General features: G+C 33.1%; 1 protein-coding gene across 1 annotated transcript in view; it reads left to right on the top strand.

Annotated features, from left to right (window-relative positions):
- The window catches only part of KIF18A (kinesin family member 18A), an 80,373-nt gene that overhangs the window by 40,803 nt on the left and 19,045 nt on the right, over positions 1–20,525 (top strand). The window contains exon 13 of the mRNA XM_019749169.3: positions 5,063–5,298. Coding sequence (XP_019604728.3) covers positions 5,063–5,298 — 236 coding nt within the window. The remainder of the gene's footprint in view (positions 1–5,062; positions 5,299–20,525) is intronic.

Genomic DNA, 20,525 nt, shown 5'->3' with positions numbered 1-20,525 from the left:
GATCATACACCATGATCAACTGGGACTTATTCCGGGATACAAGGATGGTTCAGCATTCGTAAATTATTCAGTGTGATGCACCAAATTAACAAAATGAAGGATGAAAATTATATGATGATCTCAATAAATGCAGAAAAAGCATTTGACAGAATTCAACATCCATTTATGATAAAACCTCTCAACAAAGTGAGTATGGGGGCAACATAGCTCAACGTGATAAAGGCCATATATGACAAGCCCACAGCTAACGTTATTCTCAATGGCAGTTCCTCTCCTGGGTATCTACCCCAAGAAATCTGAAAATATCCATAAATATATACCGTGTTTCCCCAAAAATAAGACCTAGCTGGACCATCAGCTCTAATGCGTCTTTTGGAGCAAAAATTCATATAAGACCGGGTCTTAAATTATATAAGACCGTGTCTTATAGTATAATAAGACCGGGTCTTATGTTATAGTAGAATAAGATTGGGTCTTATATTAATTTTTGCTCCAAAAGACGCATTAGAGCTGATGGTCTGGCTAGGTCTTATTTTCGTGAAACACGGTATGTGCTCTGATGTTCATTGCAGCTTTATTTATGGTGGCCAAGACATGGAAACAACCAAACTGTCCTTCAATAGATGATTGGATAAAGAAGATCTGGTGTATATATACACAATGGAATACCATTCTGCCATAAGAAAAGATGAAATAATGCCATTTGTGACAACATGGATGGATCTTGAGATTATCATGCTAAGAGAAGTAAGTCAGAAAAAGTCGAGAGCCATATGATTTCACTGATATGTGGGTATAAAACTGAAAACAACAAAGGAACAAGACAAACAAACAAAGGAACAAAACCTGATAGACATAGACAATAGGTTAGTGGTTACCAGAGGGTAAGGAAGGAAGGGAGTGGTAGATTAGGGTAAATGAGATCAAATACATGGTGATAGGAGGAGAACTGACTGGGTGGTAAACACACAATGTGTTATATAGATGATGTATTACAGAAATGTACACTTGAAAGCTATGTAACTTCACTAACCCTTGTCACCTAGAAACTTTAATTAAAAAAAATAAATAAAGCAAGAAAAGCTGAAAGATTTTCCTCTATGATCAGGAACAAATTAAGGATGCCCACCATCACCATTTTTATTCAATATAGTATTGGAAGTCCTCACAGAGCAATTAGGCAAGTAAAAGAAAAGACATCCAAATTGGCAAGGAAATAAAACTCACTATTTGTAGATGAAATGGTACTATATACAGAAAACCCAAAGACTATCAAAAAACTGTTAGAACTAATAAATGAATGCAGTAGAGTTGCAGGATATAAAGTCAATATACAGAAATCACTTGCATTTCTATATACTAATAATGAACTATCAGAAAGAAAAATTAAGAAAACAAGCTCATTTACAATTGCATTGAAAAGAATACCTAGGAACAAATTTAATGAAGTTAAAGACCTGTACAATGAGAACTATACATTGATGAAAGAAATTGAAGAAGACAAAAATAAATGGAAAAATATTCTGTGCAGGTGGATTGGAAGAATTAATATATTAAAAATGTCCATACTACCCAAAACGATCTACAGATCCCTATCAAAATTCCAATGGCATTTTTCACAGAAATAGGAAAGATTCTAAAATTTGTATATAACTACCAAAAGACCCTCAATAACCAATGCAGTCTTGACAAAGAAAAACTGAATTGGAGGCGTTATCGTCCCTGATGTAAAAGTACATAACAAAGCTGTAACGAAACAGTTTGGTACTGGCATAAACACAGACACATAGATCAATGGAACAGAATAAAGAGCCTAGAAATAAACCCAGAAGTATATGGTCAATACATTTACAACAAAAGAATCAAGAATATACAATGGAGAATGGACAATCTCTTCAATAAATGGTGTTGAGAAAAGTGAGCTGCCACTGACTAGAGAATGAAACTGGACCTCTATCTTACACCATACACAAAAATTAACTCAAAATGGATTAAAGACTTCAACATAAGACCTGAAACCATAAAACTCCAGGAAGAATACAAGAGTAGCAATCTCCTTGACATCAGACTTGGCGATGACTTTTTTTTTGGATTTGACAGCAAAAGGAAAGGCAATGAAAGCAAAAATAAACAACTGGCACTGATCAAACTAAGAAACTTCTACACAGCTAAAACAAGCCAACCTATCTAATGGGAGAAAATATTTGCAAATCACTATTTGATAAGGGGCTAATATCCAAAATATATAAAGAACTCATAAAACTCAATAGCAAAATAACAAACAATCTGATTTAAAAATGAATCTAAATAGACAGAGGATCTAAATAGACATTTTTCCAAAGAAGACATTCAGATGGCCAACAGGTTCATGAAAAGATGCTCAACATCACTAATCATCAGGGAAATGCAAATCAAAGCCACAATGAGATGTCACCTCACACTTGTTAGAAGTGCTATTATCAAAAAGATAAGAAATCAAGTATTGGTGAGGATGTGGATAAAAAGGCATCCCTTATGCACTGTTGGTTGGGAATGTAAATTGGTGCAGCCAGTATTGAAAACAGTGTAGAGGTTCCTCAAATTAAAAATAAAACTGGTATGTAATCCAACAATTCTACTTCTAGATATTTATCTAAAGAAAATGATAACACTAATTAGAAAAGATTTATGCACCCTCCCTTGTTTATTGCAGTATTATTTACAATAGCCAGAATATGGAAACAACCTAAGTATCCATCAGCGGATGAATGGATAAGGAAATAGTAAACACACGCGCGCGCGCGCACACACACAGAGGAATATTATTCAGCCATAAAAAAAGAATGAAATCTTGCCAATCTTGCCATTTGCAAACATATACATGGACCTTGAGGGCATTATGCTAGGTAAAATAAGTCAGTCAGGGAAAGACAAATGCAATGTGATCTCATCTCACTTATATGTGTGATCTTAAAAAAAAAAAAAAACAAGCTCATAACAAGCTCATAGGTAGAGCTTTGTTGCCAGAGGCTGAGGGTGGACCATGCACAGAATAAGTGAAGGGAGTCCCAAGGTACAAGCTCCCAGTTATAAAATAAATAAGTCATGGGGGTAATGTGTAGCATGGCAACTATAGTTAATAATACTGTATGGCATATTTGAAAGTTGATAAAAGGAGATCTTAAAAGTTTTAATCACAAGGAAAGAAATTCTGTAACTGTGTATAGTGATGGGTGTTCACTAGACTTATTGTGGTGATGATTTCTCAATATATACACATATCGAATCAAAAAATAATGAATGTGTAAATACATTCATACAAACATACATACATACATAGCACATGTGGTTCCCTATGACCACCTCTAGATTTGATGATTTACTAGAATGACTCTCGGGACCCTTCATATAGCTGTACTGTTTGTTATGATTTATTAAAGCAAAAGCACAAACATGCAAAACAAAATCAGCAAAAGGAAAAGGAAAATGGAGCAAAGTCCCAAGGAAACCAGATGTAAGCTTTCAAGTGTCCTCTTCCAGTGGACCCACACAGGATGTGCTTAAGTCCTCTGGCAACAATTTGTGACAACACATCTGAAATGCTGCCGACTTTGGAATCTCATTAGACAAACACTTAATGCCCTGGATTTTTATTGGTAGCTGGTCGCATAGGCACCCTCTGCCTAGCATGTACCCAAATTCCAGACTTTCCAGAAGGACAGCAGTTGTTCATTCAGCGTAAACCACACTGTTGGTACAAACAGTTTAAGCACAGTGAGCCACTTTTATCAGTTTTGAAAATGACGAGAACACTGTCAAAATCCAAGGTTCAAGACAGCCAACGGACGATTTTTCTAGCAAGCCTTGCTAAGGAGAGCAGTCTCAGGCCTGCTGTGTTAACGCCTCTGCACAGCACCTGATTTGTATAGGTTCTCAATAAATAATTGTTTTTATTGACTTTCTGATTAATGACTTTTTCCTGTAGTTGTTACCTCCTTGGTTTAAATGGAGTACTCCCCACCCTTACCAGAAAGAAAAGAGTCACAGACTATTTATTTGTACTGCTATCTAAATATTTCAGACTCCTAGATAATACAGCAATTATTTTCCTTTTGTGTTAAAATTAATGCCTGTTCTTTTCCCACTGACCTATCCATATTTCAAACGGTCCTGTTCTCCTTGATCTTGTAAGTCAACTAGAACACCAGGAGCACATCGTTTCAATACCATCCATGTTCGATATCTTCCTTGACTTAAAAGTTAGGACCATTGATTGAGTATATAAATTTATAACTATTTAACTCTGGCCTATCTTCAGTGAACACTTACGTGGAGGTCTAATACATAAAAAGATACATTCAAGTACTGCTCCGATGACAGCAATAGGGAAGGTTTTGAATCAGAGCCAAGAATCCAGTGACCCATGGATTCCCCACACCCACCGGCCTTGTCCCCAACTTTTCTCCTTGGAACCCCTTGGAACAGCTTTGAAAGCCATTTGTTTAGCTCATGATGAGCTAACTGGAAAGAAAGTTGTTTTGTTCTTTTGTTGTTGTTATTTTTTAAATGTTACATACCTAAAATGAGTCTCATCAGTTGACAGAGTATTAATTTTTCATTTCAATCCATGGTATTTATTAACAATAGCTACAATATATTTGGTTTATAAATCACACTATGCTTTGCAAAAAGCTTTTGTATGTATTTAACTCATGTAGTTCTCAAAATAATCTATTATAAGTAGTGTCTGTCTAATTGATCCCTGCGTAACAGAGGATCAATAGCTTCTATATGATCTCGGATAAAGCACAACTAGGTTGTACTTTATCCGAGATCATATAGAAGATAAGGAAAGGTAGCTGAGACTATAGCCTGGTGCTTGTAATTCCCATCCAAGAGTCTTCCCACTTTGTACTTAATGTATTAAGAATATGTTGAGGTATTTGATTGAAATATTCTAAAAGGAAATCTATGCAGAGAATCATTTTAATGATCTGCTAATACTTAGGATGTTACATAAAACTATAATAATGTGTTTAAAATTTACTATTTGTCTCTTTATCTTGTCACTTTCTGTACATAGAGTATTGAATGCTTTACTTCCAACCCTAAGAAAACAGTATTGTGCATTAAAAGAAGCTGGCCTGTCAAATGCTGATTTTGAGTCGGACTTCAAAGAAATTGAACACTTAGTAGAGAGGAAAAAAGTGGTTGTTTGGGCTGATCAAACAATTGAACATACCAAGCAAAACGATCTACCTCAAGTTTCTGTTCTTATGACCTTTCCACAACTTGCTCCAGTTCAGTCTGTTTCCTGTTGTAAGTACAGCTTTTATTTTATTAAGTAAATAATGACATTTCTAAAGGGTAGCCTCCTTTACATATCAATCTACAGCACAGTTTATTTTTTAATAGGTTAGGCTATTTTGTGTGAATTAATGGGGAGATTAGCTTCGGAATCATTTCAATAACCAAAGGTCTAAGAGCAATTATGCTTGATGTTCTAAGTAACTTTAGAAATAAAACCTTTAAGTTATGTTACCCATTTTTGATAGACTAATGTTTCTTCCATCTTTCTTTTAAATGTAACCTCCATTATGATAAAGATTTTAATTAAGAATATCAATACTTATATAATAAGCTCTTCTTAAGATCAACTAACTATAGAATTTACTGTTTTTCTGTTGGCAAATCATTTGATATCTCTCCTCATAAAAGTGCACGTGGAACATTTTAATTGCAAAACTAACATAAAATCTTGGTTAAAACAATTCTGACAATATAGAGGTACATATAGAAGTAGAATGCTCTCTTTGACTGTCCCCAGAACCCCAATCTGGTGTTCTATCTTAGAGATAAATGCCGTTAATAGTTTGGTCATCTTTGCAGAGAGAGAATTTGTGTTAGGTAATCCAACTCTTTAGCTTTTTGTTAGGTTTCGTGTGAATACTAGCACATTATATATACTGATCTACAACTACTTCTTTATTATGAACATTTTTAAGGTCCATACATAATGAATCTACCTTACTTCTTTTAACAGTTGTAAGAATCCAGAAAATAGATGTACCATAATTTACTTGACCACTGTTCTTTTGGTGAAGAGTGCATCACAGAGTATGCCTGTATGTTCGCATTTGTGCATGTATACCTGATTCCTAGAAACTGATTTGCTGAGTCAGAGGACAAAATTTTTTTTTAAAAAAGAAGTAATCTGTCAAATTCTCAAAAATTTTCCATTTTGTCTTTACCTTGACCCAAAATAATAACAGCAATACCAGACTAATGTATATTCTTTTTCAATTTGCAACTCTCTGATTACTACTGATGTTTTATCTTCTCTGATGTATCTTTTGCTCATTTGAATTGGTGGAGTTTCTGTTTTTTTTATTAGTTTGTTTGAGGGTTGGGGGTTGTTTGTTTGTTTGTTTGGAGTGCTTTAGAGATTTGCTTCTGGTTACAGCTCCCCTCCTGCTCTTCTCTCTGACCTCCAAACTTTTCGGTCTTTCTGGAAGTCTATATCTCCCCAAAGCCCTACTCTGCGTTCTTTGTTTCCAAGGCTTACCATACAATACCACAGTAAGTGTCAAGTAGTTGATCTGCTAATTATTGTTTATAGTTATCCCCAGCCTTTTTTTCTGAGATCACAGGTTGGGGAAAAGCAGTTCATATATATATACATACATATATATATAATAGCTAGGGTCCTGATTTTTCTCTTCTAGTTCTTACATTGATCTGATCCATCTGCTTTCCAACTTTCAGAAGTTACCCAGTTTCTCCTGTGTCACGTATTGCTTTTTTCCATCACGGATGTTATGTCAATAGATTTTAAGAGGGGATGAGGCAAATTTCTATAATTTATGTATTTGATTTTATTTATTTTAGTATTATCCTTTCCTGTCAGAACTGTCACTCAAATGTTTTGTTTTGTTTTTTAATTAAAGTTTATTGGAATGTGGTTTATAAAACTGAAAACAACAAAGGAACAAGACAAACGAATCAACAAAAACTCATAACTTTTTTGTTTCTTTCCTCTTGGATATTTGTTTTCTGTTTCATTGTATATTTTGTTTTCTATTTCATTGTATCTGCTTGTTGCCCTTATTTTTATTTCCTTCTGCTTTCACTAGGTTTATGTTGCTGTTTTTGTTTCTAACTTATAAAGATGAATGTTTGTTCATTAATTTTTACCTTTTTTTTCCCCACTTTTTATAAGAGTTATTTGAGCCAAGCTGATAACATATGCCAGGGAGCAAGATCTCAATTGCCCCAGAGAATAACAGTTTTGCAGCTTCTAGTTTTTCTAATTTATGCATTTATATCCATAGATTTATTTTTAGCACAGCTTTAAACACAGCTTTCACTTCATCCCACATATTTTGATACATAATATTTTTCATTATTATTTAGTTAAAATATTTTCTGATTTCTGTTATAATTTCTTCTTTGACGTATGTAGCATTTTATAATATCAAAAAGCTGTGGCAAATTCCATCCTATTTTTAGACTATTGATTTCTAGCTTAATGGAATTGTATTTGGAGAAAACAATTTGTATGTTTCTAATCCTTTGAAGTTTGGGAAGACTTGCTTTACACCCAGCCTGTAGTTAGGTAGTGTTAATTTCTCAAGTACGCTTTTAAAGAGTATATTTTTCAGACATTGGTTGCAATATTCTGTATAAGTCAGTTAGGTCACATTGTTTGTGTTCTTCAAATCTTTTTCTCACTGATTTTGTTTTAATTTATGTTCTATCATATGCCGAGAAGACCTGTTAAAAATTACCTCTATTACTGTTGATTTTTCTATTTTGTATCAGTTTTCTGTTGCTGTCCTAACAAATTAACGCAAACATATTAACTTCAAATAACATTGATTTATCTCAGAATTCTGTAGGTCAGAAATCCAGCAGGATCAATTGGTTAATCTGTTTAGTGTTTCACAAGGCCAAAATTAAGGTGTCAGCCAGCTGAATCTCTTATTTGAAGGTTCTAGTGGAGAATGTGCTTCTAGGCTCATTCTGGTTGTTAGCAGAATTCAGTTCTTTGTGGCTGTAGGGCTGAGATCGGTGTTTTCATGTTGGCTGTTGGCCAAGGGTCATTCTAACTTTCTAGAGGTTACCCATATTCCCTGGCACATGGCCCTCTTCATCACTTTATCTCTTAGCCAACAAAGGCAGGTTAAATCATTCTCATGCTTTGAATCTCTCTGACCTTCTCTTCTGCTTCATATTTACTGCCTACTCGTACGGTTAGAGAAAGTTCTCTGCTTTAAGTGCTTATGTGATTAGATTGGGCCCACTGAATAGATAATCTAGGATAATCTCCCTGTCTTAAAATTCCATAACCTCAGTTACATCTACAAAATTCCTTTTGCCACATAATGTCACATTCACAGATGCCAGGGGCTGAGGCATCCAGGGGGAGAGGTTTGTTGCTATCTTTTATTGAAATTACATTTTTACATTTGTATATTTCAGAATTCTTATGTCTTTTTATTATAAGATGCCCTTCTTTTAGTAGTTTTTCTTAACTTTAAGTTTACTTGGTCTATATTAATATAGCTACCTCACTTTTTTTTTGCCTAGTGTTTTTATGGTTTATCTTTTTTCCAATTCTTTCACCTTAAGCCTTTTTATAATCTTATATTTATTTCAAACGTGTCTCTTATAAACACATAATTGGGTTTTGCCTTTTCGTTCCATTTATCAATCTGTATATTTTAGTTAATCTACTTCAATTTATTGATAGTTAGGTTTAAATCTACCATCTTGTGATTTGCCTCTAATTGTTCTGTTTATTCTAAATTCCTTTTCTTTTGAACTTTCCTTTGAAATAATGGAGTAATATTTAATATCCTATGTTTTCACGTCTATGAGCTTGGAATCTATACACTCCTTTTGTATTTTTCTAGTAGTTACCCTTTGGGTAATATGTATCCAAGTCTGTTTATCAAAGTAACTATTTTTTACTTCCACCCTCTTTTCAGACAGTGCTAGAAACTTATTTTTCTTTCATTGTTTTCACCCTTTCCTGACATATATATCATTGTTAGAATGTACTTTATTTTTCTGTATATTTTAAAACCATAGGATGTTATTTTTATTGTCTATACAGTCAGTGTTCACATTTACTTTTTTTGTTCTACATCTTTTCAGCACCTCTGCATCTTCATCCAGGATAATTTTTCTTTTATTTAAAGAACCTTTTGTATTTCCTTTACAGTGGGTCTACTGATGATGAATTTTCTTAATTTTTATGCATCTGAAAATGTATATATTTTACTTTACTTTCTTGAAGACTATTTTGCTGGGTATAGAATTTTAGTTTATTGGGCTTTTCTTTTAGCACTTAAAAAAAAAAAATCATTTTAATATCTTCTGGCTTTAGTTGTTGCTGTTGAAGTCAGCTTTCATTCTTAAGTGTTGTTGTCCCTTGAATGTAATCTGACTTCTGGCTTCCTAAAATATTTTCTCTTTGTATTTCTTTGGGTTTTCGTAGTTTTGCTATATTGTGCCTATGTAACTTTATTTCTACTTCCACTTGGGTTCACAGACCTTTCTGAATTTGTGTCTCAGTTATCTTTCATTAGTTTTCCTAAAGTTCTTAAACATTATATCTTCAAATATTATTCCTGCCACTTTTGCTCTCTCCTCTACTTTTGGGATTCCAATTTTATTGCATAGTAACTTCTCATTGTCTTATCCATGCCTTTTAATTTTCCCTGCTTTTCATTGTTTTTTCTCTCCCTGGAAATTTCTTTCACATATTCTGTAGTTTATTTTTTCAATCATGTCAAATGGTTCTTAAATCCATCAAGTTCTTAATTTCAGTTATAGCTCAGTTCTAGAGTTTCCATTTGATTCTTTTTTATAGTTTCCATTTCTTTGCAAAATTCTCACTACCAAATGGGTGTAATTATTTTAAGGTCTGTATCTGAGAAGTTCCAAGTCTGGAACCTGCTGGGCCTGTTTCTGTTATGTCTTTCTTCTGGTTTTCATTCATGTGGTTTCATTTCCTTAAATGCATGCTAATTTTTATTTATCAGACATGTATTTGCAGAATTGTTTATAGAAATACTTTGAGGTTTCTTATAATAATGTCTTCCTTCAGGTGGATTTACATTTGCTTCTTCTAGGCTCCTGATGGCAATCCAAAATTACTTCAGTCCAATTTTAGAGACTAAGATCATTTGAAACTGAACTGCTGCTTCTGCAAGGACATGCCAACCCTGATTTACTCTCTAGTGTTTAGCTGTTCATGGTCCCAACTCAAAGCAAGGGCGGTTTATGAACAACTCCTTTCAGTGGGCCCTGGATTCCGGTTCCAGCACCCCAGACCTCCAAGGCTCTCAACAATGTTGCTAAGCATTTCTGCCACCTCCTTCAGCATCAGCAAACAACCCCAAGGGGGAAAATACCTGTAAATGCAGACATTCCCTTCCTGGCCTCCACCTACCTCCTAATACTTGCCTACAACTCTTCACAATCTTGTTAGCTTCCTGTGCCTTCAAAACATTTGTTTTTTATATTTTGTCCAGATTTTTTTAGTTGTCTTCAGTAGAGACATTGGTCAGAATTACCTGCGTCTCTATTATTAAGTTCCTTATGTTATATTTTACATTAAAATAACAGGGAAGTTGGATATATATATTTATAGAGAGAGAGTTTTTCTTTTCGTTAAGCATTATCAGTATTGGAACTGACCTAGTTGAGATCTTTGGGAAGAAAACTGAAGACTTTTTTCAGATTCTCTCATACCTTTTGGGCCTTGATTCTTTCCATATAATGTATTCAAGATGTTGGAGAGGAAATATGGTTTTAACACCAAGATGGAGAAATACTGACCACCTGCTATATGATGCTCATTATTCCTTATTTAAAAATCCATATTTCACTTACATTGTAATTGAATAGCCTATACTTGTCAGCAGTAAAACAAAACATTTATTTGGCTCTTAGTTCCTTTTCATAGTATTTTCAAAAGGAAAGTCTATTAAATGTTGTATTATATAAATATGTTGTCTTTATTTTTTGAAAACGTAATAAAAGGTGAGTTTTGTTTTATTACACTTCTTCTTAGTTTGTTGTTTTAACATTTTGTTCACATGATTTTATAGATTATTTTCTTAGTATATCTTGTCTATTCCCTGAATTACGTATTTTATATTCATTATTAATAGAGAATCAAAGATGAATAACAGCGAAGGAGTATAAACTGAGGCCACTAATAAATACTGATTTTTCTTGCTCTTAGAATATTGAAGTTCATTTTAAAAAGCATAAGCAGTAAAACTTACGTTTGCATTTCTGAAGACATGAAGCAATACCCAGATAGCACACATTGCAAAATTATACTATAAATGATAGTCTTAACAAATTTTAGAAGTAAAATTGAAGTGATTTAACTTAAGCAAAACATGAGTCAAATGGGTCTCATTCATCTTAAGCTTACACATGTATACTGACTTTTTCCTGTGCTCTTGTAAATAGGTAATGTCAAGTGGTTTTATTGTTAAATTTCAAAAATATTAAATGCTGTCGGATATGAATTTTTTTCTGGTGTTTTAGGGACCTTTAAAGAGTGTTTACTAGCTCCACTAAATTCTCTGTATTTAAAACACACACTGTGTTTTTGAAAGTCTGATGGGCTTAACCATAATCAATTTACTGTATTAGGCATTTAGGTTGTTTAATAAATTTTTATTATTATAAATAATATTGCATTAAGCAAATACATATATTTATCCTGGTGATCATGTCTGATTATTCCCATAATGAATTCCTAGAAGTGGACTTTCTGGACTTTTTGTATATTGGCAATCTATATTGCCAAGGAATTCCTCCTACCCTATCTGATTATACCAACGTTAACGCCCATCAACAGTGTAGGAAAATGAGCTATTTTCTCCTTTTAGCCTCACCAGCTTTTGGTAGTAAAATACTTTCCATTTTTAATTTTTTAGAAAATCATTTTTAAACACACATAGAAGTCCAAAGAATACTATAATGAGCCCCATGTACTCATCACTTAACTTTTAAGAATTATTCCATGGCTAGTCTTAAGAACCCATCTGCTTTCTTTGCTCCATCTACATGTACACTGGATTTATTCTGAAGGAAATCTCAGGTAGTATGTCATTTCTTCCACATGCATCTTAGTGTCTTAAAAGAAAACACGATGCCTTCTTCATACCTAATATCATCAAATATCTAATCAGTATTCAGATTCCCTCATTGTCTCATAAATGATTTCTTTGTTTACAGTTTTTTCACATCAGTACCCAAAGAATGCCCATACTTTGTCATTGGTTGATGTATCTTATTAAATTTTTAAACTTTTGGATTCTCTCTCCCTATTTTGTCTTTACTGATTACTTACTGATTCTTTGCCAGTTTAATAGTTATAAATATTATCTTCTTTTCATGTTTCCTTTGTTTACTAATATATAATATAGTTCCATTTTTTTCGTCTATTTAAGAATCTATTTTCTTTTCCATGAATGACCTAAACCATCATTTGAACATTTTTCTGGCGTAGTCATCTTTTGTAAAAATTGTTACTTATTTACAAGAGGTTATGGTACGGATATTTATTCATTCATTCAGTGATATTTACTTAGCTTTTACTATGTGCCAGTCTGTAATGACAAGCGGGGAAAAGAAAAAGGAGCACGCTCTAGAGAGGGACTAATTAATTTATTTAGCAGTATCTAATCAATTTATTTAGCAATATGCAATAGCAAAAGACAAAGCCTATTAAAACAATGTGCTAATGATAGAAAGTAAAGGTGGTTAAGACTAAACTATATATAGATAACAATGTTATGCTAAAGGAGTATATATGTGTATATATATATATATATATGTTTAAGACATACCCATATATGTTTATTATTGATAAAAAATTACTTGGCTAAATATACAAATAACATCAATAAGGAGTATTTAAGTGCAGTAATAAACTCTGTAGGATAACAACTATTACAGTAGGTGCCAAAAGCTTACCAATCTATGGGGAAACAACAGTGGAAAGGTCAGGAATCAAAACCTAGCCAGGTCCGTGGCTGGAAAACTGAGGCATCTCCTGATGCTGCAAGCTGCATACAAGTTTCCAAAATGCTACCAAGTTCCCAAGAATGTTGCTGCTGTTGCCGTGGTTGTCATTATTGTTGTTGTTTCTGGAAGTTAGGGCATCTCCTGATGTTATAAGTTGCAAGCTGCATACAAGTTTCTAAAAAGCTAACCAGTTCTCAAGAAGGCTAACCATGGGGAACAACCCTGGTTAGATCGGGAATCAGCCAGACCTCACCAGGTCAGCAGCTGGAAGTCAGGGAGTCTCCTGGTGGTGTAAGCTGCATGTTGTATACGAGTTTCCAAAATGTTAAAATGATGAAGAATCACCAATGACAAAAGACAAAAATTACACTGCCAACTGAGGTCTGACATATATTTTCTCAGATGTACCCTAGAGCCAAGCTCCTTGTTCCTGCCTCCCCCTCAGGGAATGAAGGGCCAGTTCTGGGAGGGTCTGGCAGTTACTGTGATAAAAATTTTGTTTATCCGGCTGAAGGGCTAGTTCATTTGGCCAAATGATGCCTACTGTTCTCGCCTGGGACCATCGGCCCAAGGCCTTCTAAAGCCTGGCAATGTGCCTTAGTTACTTAGTTACTTTATAACTTAGTTACTTTTCTACCTCATCTGCTGATGTTGGCAAAATAGACACACAAAAAAACCAAAAAAAAAAACACCTCAGAGTTAGTCTGGGACAAACCTCACATACAGTCTTCCACATGTGAGGGAACAAAAAGCTACACAGTACCTCACGTACAGTCTCTCACATGAGGGAACCCCACATGCAGTCTCTCATGTGGGGGAACAAAAAGCTAACAGACAAAAGATAACAGCCAATGAAGGCAAATTTTCTCAACATCTTCCCTACACAGGCACTTATCTAATGCTAAGGATACACCAAAGTAAAGAAACAATCTTCCTCATGGAGCTTACATTCTAGTGCAGGGGGAAAGACAATAAATATAATAAGTAAATTGAACAGACTCTTAGAAGGTGGTGCATGCTATGGAAAAAGAAAGAAACAGTTTAGGAGTGGGATTGGGGAGAGATTGCTACTTTAAACAGCATGGTCAGGGAGGGCCTCACTGATAAAATTTGGATGAGTTCACATTGTTAGCCATGTGAACATCTGGGAGAAGAGTCATTTGTTTTCAGGTAGAAAGACCAAGCAGTGCAAAATCTCTAACACAGGTGTTTGCTTTGCATATTCAAGGAATGGTAAGAAGGACATGTAACTGCTGATGTAAAGGTGAAAAGAGAAGGAAAGTAGATAGTGATGAGATCATGGAGATAAAGGGAAGGAAGGCAGATCTCTTAGAACCTTGTAGGTCATTATAAGGATGTAGGCTTTTACTCTGAACACAACAAGGGACCATGGCATGATCGGAGCAGAAAAGTAATATCTCAGTCATGTCTTAAAAACATTCTTCTGGCTACTGTGTTGAAAATAGACTGTAGCATGGCAAGGGTAGTAAAAGGAGCCCATTTCAATAACCCAATTAAAAAATGGTGGTGTCTCAGACCAGGATTGGTAGCAGTGGGAGTTCGTGAGAAGTGGTCAGATTCTAATATATTTCGAAGATAGAGCCAACATGATTTCCTAACAAATTGGATTTGGGATGTGAGAGAAAGAAAGGTCAAGGATGACTCTTAATATTCTTCAAGAGTATTGAAAGAATCGAGTCATCTTAAAAGAGATGGGGAAGACTTCAGGTGAAACAGGTTTCTGGGGTGGGGGTGGTAGAAGATGAGGTGTTCAATTTGAGCCATTTTAATTTGTCTAAGGTGCATCCAAGTGGAGACATCATGTAAGTAGTTGGATATAAGAATCTGGAGTTCAGAGGAGAAGTCTAAATTGAAATATAAATTTGAGAGTTGTTAACATTTAGATGATATTTCAAGCCATAGGACTGGGTGAGATCATCAAGAGATACTAACTCTTTCCTGTAAGATGCATATTACAAAGGTACTTTCAAGTTTATCATTTACTCTTTTTTTGAGATGTCTTGTTTAATACTGAAATTTTAAAACTTCTGGAACAAAATAGCTTCTCTCTCTCTCTCTCTCTCTCTCTCTCTCTCTCTCTCTCTCTCTCTCTCTCTCTGCTTTTGGGATCATTCTTTGGAAAGCCTTTCATCTTTAAGTTTTAAAATTTTCACTTCCATTTTCTCCTAATTTATTTTAATGTAAGATAACAACAGGCAAGAATCTAAATTTTTTCAAAAGAGCCTGTCATTCTCGTATCATATATTGACAATTCATCCTTATGGCACCCTTGTTTTGCATAGAGTAAGTAGTCATATAGAATTCTGTTTATTGGATTTCTATCCTATTACTTTACTTTTTTCTCTATCCTTGAGCTAGTTGTCATTTTAATAACTGATGATTTATATAATTTTTTATCTATAGCAATGCTGGTCCCCCTTTGTTAGTCTTCTTTTTTTTTTTTAAATGTTCTTAGTTGTTCCTGACTAAAAAAATCAATCTTACAATATTTTTTTCCAAATCTGAGGAAATAAAACATTTTTAAAATTTATAAATAAATTTTTGTCTTCATATTTTTACATATCAAATCTTCTCTTTCTAGAGTAGTTTGTCTCTCAATATTCATTATCTTCTTGTATGTTCCTCAGCAAAGTTTTAAATTTTCCTCACAATGTCTTATACACTTGTTATTAAAGATATCCTTAGGTATAATATTTTGTATGTTTATTATATGGACTTTTTATTTTTCTTATATTAATAAGCCTATAGTACTTCTAATTTAAGAAGAAACTAACTTTTTAAATTTTGTTAATTTTAATACTTTACCAATGTGAGTACTTGATTTTCGGATAGATGTTTGACTTGAAATCTTTGCCTCCAAACTACTTGTCTGTTGACTTGAAGTAAAACATGCACCTATTTTGGGTCTGGAAAACAGAAAGTGCACTGAGTGCCATGCAGGATGGGGGTGCTGGCAGGAAAGCTTATTTATGGAACTGATAAAATTTCTGACATTAAATGAAAAGTCAAGATTTCCTCATTATCCATCTGGAAACTCACATTTGGTAATATTTCTGTCTCTAACCTTTTCTTTTCCTAAATTTTGCACCCCATGTCAGTGGTTTTATCTTAAAGTACAATAAAAGATACTAGTACAACTATAGTGTAGATATTCTGATTGAATATAGAGTTCTAGTATAAGTTTCAGTTTCCCCTAAAATTACTTGAATACAAGGAAATGTCGTTTAAAAAATAGGAAATCTCTATAATAATTTCTAATATGAAGCTGCAAAAATGTATATCAACTAAACCTTCCATATATTTTTCCATTTGGCAACAAAATTTAATCATTACCAATAAACAGAAGTCATGCTTGTAGCCTAAATACATTTCATTTAGCCTTTAGTCTTGTACACAAGTCTGTGTTCAGTTATTCGTCTGTAACTGCACATGTTACTGTAAATTTAAAAAGTTCTGTGCATGTCTTTTTTCCCCCTATTAAATAAGTTTGAGTATGAGGAAAACAAGCCTGAGAGGGAAATATGGTATCTCCTATTTGCCACAGAGACAAGTATCAGAAAGTTATGGTTGATTTATTCCTCAGAGTGCTGAATTCATTTAAAGGACTATGACAATTCTGAATACATGGGAAAATATATTCTGTCTTTGTAGTATTTTAAATAACTGATATTATCTGAATAGACATTAATATTATAATAACCACAATAGTGTCTTATGAGTGTATTATAAAATGTGTATTAGTTTGGTTAATTCAATAGTAGTACCTTAAGGTTACATGCCTTTAAGTAGTTAAAATCCATTCACCTGTATCATTTGCAACTATGAATTCCATGAGTCAAAGCTGTTAAAAAGAATCCAGATTTATGATTAGTAAAGAAATTGAATCATTTATAGACTAGAAGTGTGTATCAAAATACATATATTAATATTTGATTTCACTTTAGAACTTTACCAACTAATTTTAATTTAGCATAGTTTCCTAAAATACCTCCTCACTCACATATTACCGTGTTTCCCTGAAAAGAAGACCTAGCTAGACGATCAGCTCTAGTGCATCTTTTGGAGCAAAAATTAATGTAAGACCTGATATTATTTTATATTATATTATTAATTATAAAGACCGGGTCTTATATTAATTTTTGCTCCAAAAGATGCATTAGAGCTGATTGTCTGGCTAGGTCTTATTTTTGGGGAAACACGGTAACATGAGTGTTAAGAAAAGAAAAATCTGTGTGTGTATGTGTTTATTTTGCAACTTGGCTAATTGTTTCCTTAGGCTAACCCCCTAAAAAGTAAAATAGCTAGATCAAGAGGTATATATATTTTTAAAGCATTTGATATTCATTGTCAAATTAGTCTCCAAAAGTATTATAACTATGCAGTCTACCACCATAAATGGGTAATGATGGTGAACATTTTTCATGTGCTTTTTGTTCAGTTGTAGTTCATTCTGAATTAATTACCTGTTCATTTCCTTTGCCTTATTTTTCTGCTATTTTTTTTAATTTTTCTTTTTTATTTTTGTAAAAGAGATAGATAGATAGATAGATAGATAGATAGATAGATAGATAGACAGATTGATAGACATCTGACCACACACACACACACACACACACACACACACACACACACGTAAATATACATAATATAAATGTAAAAAAGCTCTAAACCCTTTGCCATATAGGATACAATTTTTTTTCTTTCTTTCATGGTGGCTTTTAATTTTATGTAACCCAATTTAAATTATAAAGGTATCTATTTTTATGAGTTATAAATGTATTATAAAGGTATCCACATTTATGACAGCATCTCAGTTATGGAGTGATGAAATGGTATAGTGCCTTCTACTCATATTTTTGGGTCTGTGAAGAAAAGTTGGCATATTTAAGTCTTCACTATAACTATACACGTTATTACTTTGTATTACTTGGTTTCTTTACCTGACTTTCCCTGGTAAATCGACAAGAGACTTCAGGTCTGCCAACAGCAATTATGATTGATACTATGACTTTCAGCATGTTACTTTGTAACTGTGAGCAACCAATTATAAAGTAAGAAAGTTGTAATGACCACTGAGATCATTTAGTACTAAATCCTGGTTCTGTATGTGAGATGATCTCACTGACTTTCCTGGTGGTTTGTAGTTATTCAGGAATTAGGACCACCATTTTGAAGTGGGAATTTAGTAAAAAAAAGAGGAAGAAAGAAAATGTAGATTGCTAAACTACATGATTTCTATGACACAGGAATGTCATAGGTAAAGTCGGTAAGGGTTTATATTCCTTGGGCCTTGCATTTTTGCTACTAGGAAACATTGATGTGTAAGTTTTAAGTTATTTTTCCTCTGTAATAGGCAGATGTGACTTGTCATTAATAATTTATTCATTTAAGAGCATTTCTTACAATAATTAAAAGAATAATTTAAAGTAAAACTATACTGACATTTCTTAAAACTACCTTTAGGAACATAGACATAAAACAACTTTGTTTTTTCTATTTTCTGCTGAAATATATGCTGGATGACTTAAACTTCTAGCATTACCTAATATTTCTAGACAGTATGCTTATATGCTGTTTCTTCATTCATCTATGCTTAGATGTTACCAACTTCTCCTTCTGAGGTGGTTTAGTTCATTTACATCATCACTTTATTTCTTCTTCCCTGATTTGCTAATGTACCAAGATATTATATAAAATATATCTTAAATTATATAATATTCTGGTATATTCGCAGGATTATGTAAGAAGTGGCATATGTAATAAAACATTACCTATATACATATATTAATATATGTAACATTTAATCTCAGGGCCTATTTAAGGAATTTTTTTATAATAAAAAATAAATGTTATTTTAAAAAAATCTTTTAAAAGTAAAAATACACTGAAACTTCTTAAAACTACTTTTAGAAAGGTAGACATGAAACAACTGTTTTTTTTTTTCTTCCTACTGGAAACATTTTAGTATCCTTAGCTAAATCTGCACGGTAGACCTCTTGGAGAAATGAAATATTGGAAAGATAGAAATAATCAAGTAGGCTAGATTATGTTCACAGATGGACTTCAATAGCTTAAAGAACAATACAACCCATAAGTACGTTTTTAGATATTTCTCTTGAGGTATAAGCAGTCAATTTGTCTAATTTCTTTTTCATATACTTCTTCATGAGACTTGCATATATTTCATTAACAAAGTGAAAATATCCAATGTATTGCTTTTATTACATTGCCATTAGTTGATCATTTTCTTTAAAAATCCCCGAAGTTTAGGGGACAGAGATGGCAAGTGTCATGAGCGTTGTTTACTTCTTTATTGACCACTAAACCAATATCAAATATTTAGTCATAATTTCTTTTAACCACTTAGCAAACAATTTAGTGGACCAAGCAAATTAATTCTAATTTTATTATAATTTTCACTGTTTTCGTTTTTATTTTAAGCTATAGCTTATATTAATAACTTTCTATTCTATACAATAATACACAAACTACATAAATGTTAATGTACTTATGTTGTAATCCAGGTAACATTGTGTTAGAATCTGGACTTTTACTGATGAAAATTGTATTTTTTTCTTCCATCTAACCCACAACTTTAGTGTTCCCATTTAGAGTTCATTTTAAAAGTGGTTTTAATACTTAAAAGTCTTTTGAAAGGCTTCTAAAACTTGGCAGTCTCAACAAAATGTTTTTTCTGACTTCCTTTTTAAGTCTGTATATGGGCTTACAGTAAACAAACTTTTTGAAGCGGGAAACTCTAGCCATAATGCAGGAACAGATGAATAGAACACTAACCACTTTATTCTGAAATGCGCATTTTCAGTTGTATACAAGATGCCTTAAAGCATCATATAAATATTTTAAAATGTTTCCTAAACTATTAATGGATGAGTATTACAAAGACTAAGATTGGATTCATTAAACAAAACCTATTGTAGGATTTAGAGGAGAGGCTCTTCTGTGTCTTTCAGTAGGCCGATCTCTGATCACTTTTAAAATCCTACACATAATCATTTCGAAAGTTATATTATGTAATCATATGACCTTTGCTGCCTACCCTTTTCCCTAAACTAGGAGTTTATCAGTAAGTTTCTAGCATTGTATATGCATTTTTACTAAATAGTCATTTTTAAGAAAAGCTTCATGCCTCTAAAAATGGTGATCATAAATGCTTTATATTGTTACATCACTAATATGCTGTTTCAACTATGTGAGGTATTAATACACTTTTAAAAGATCATCTGGAATTTCAGGATAATTGTATTAGACCTTTATATGTAAAGTAATACCTAATTTACTTTTCATTGAACAATTTCTCTCCAGGTAGTTCCCAACTGTTCTTTAGATTTATATATAGTCTGGTTAATTTGAAAATAGTAATAAAAAATCTGCTGATTCTTTTTTTTAATCTTTATTCAATATATTGGAGTGAAAATTTTATAGATTTCAAGTGTACAATTCTGTAA

The sequence above is a fragment of the Rhinolophus sinicus genome, chromosome 14, assembly GCF_057876585.1.
Source record: "Rhinolophus sinicus isolate RSI-liver-muscle chromosome 14, RSI-T2T, whole genome shotgun sequence".
In the NCBI taxonomy this organism is placed as follows: Eukaryota; Metazoa; Chordata; class Mammalia; order Chiroptera; family Rhinolophidae; genus Rhinolophus; species Rhinolophus sinicus.
The sequence above is the reverse complement of the archived record's forward strand: the minus strand, read 5'-3'. Positions and strand labels throughout refer to the sequence as shown.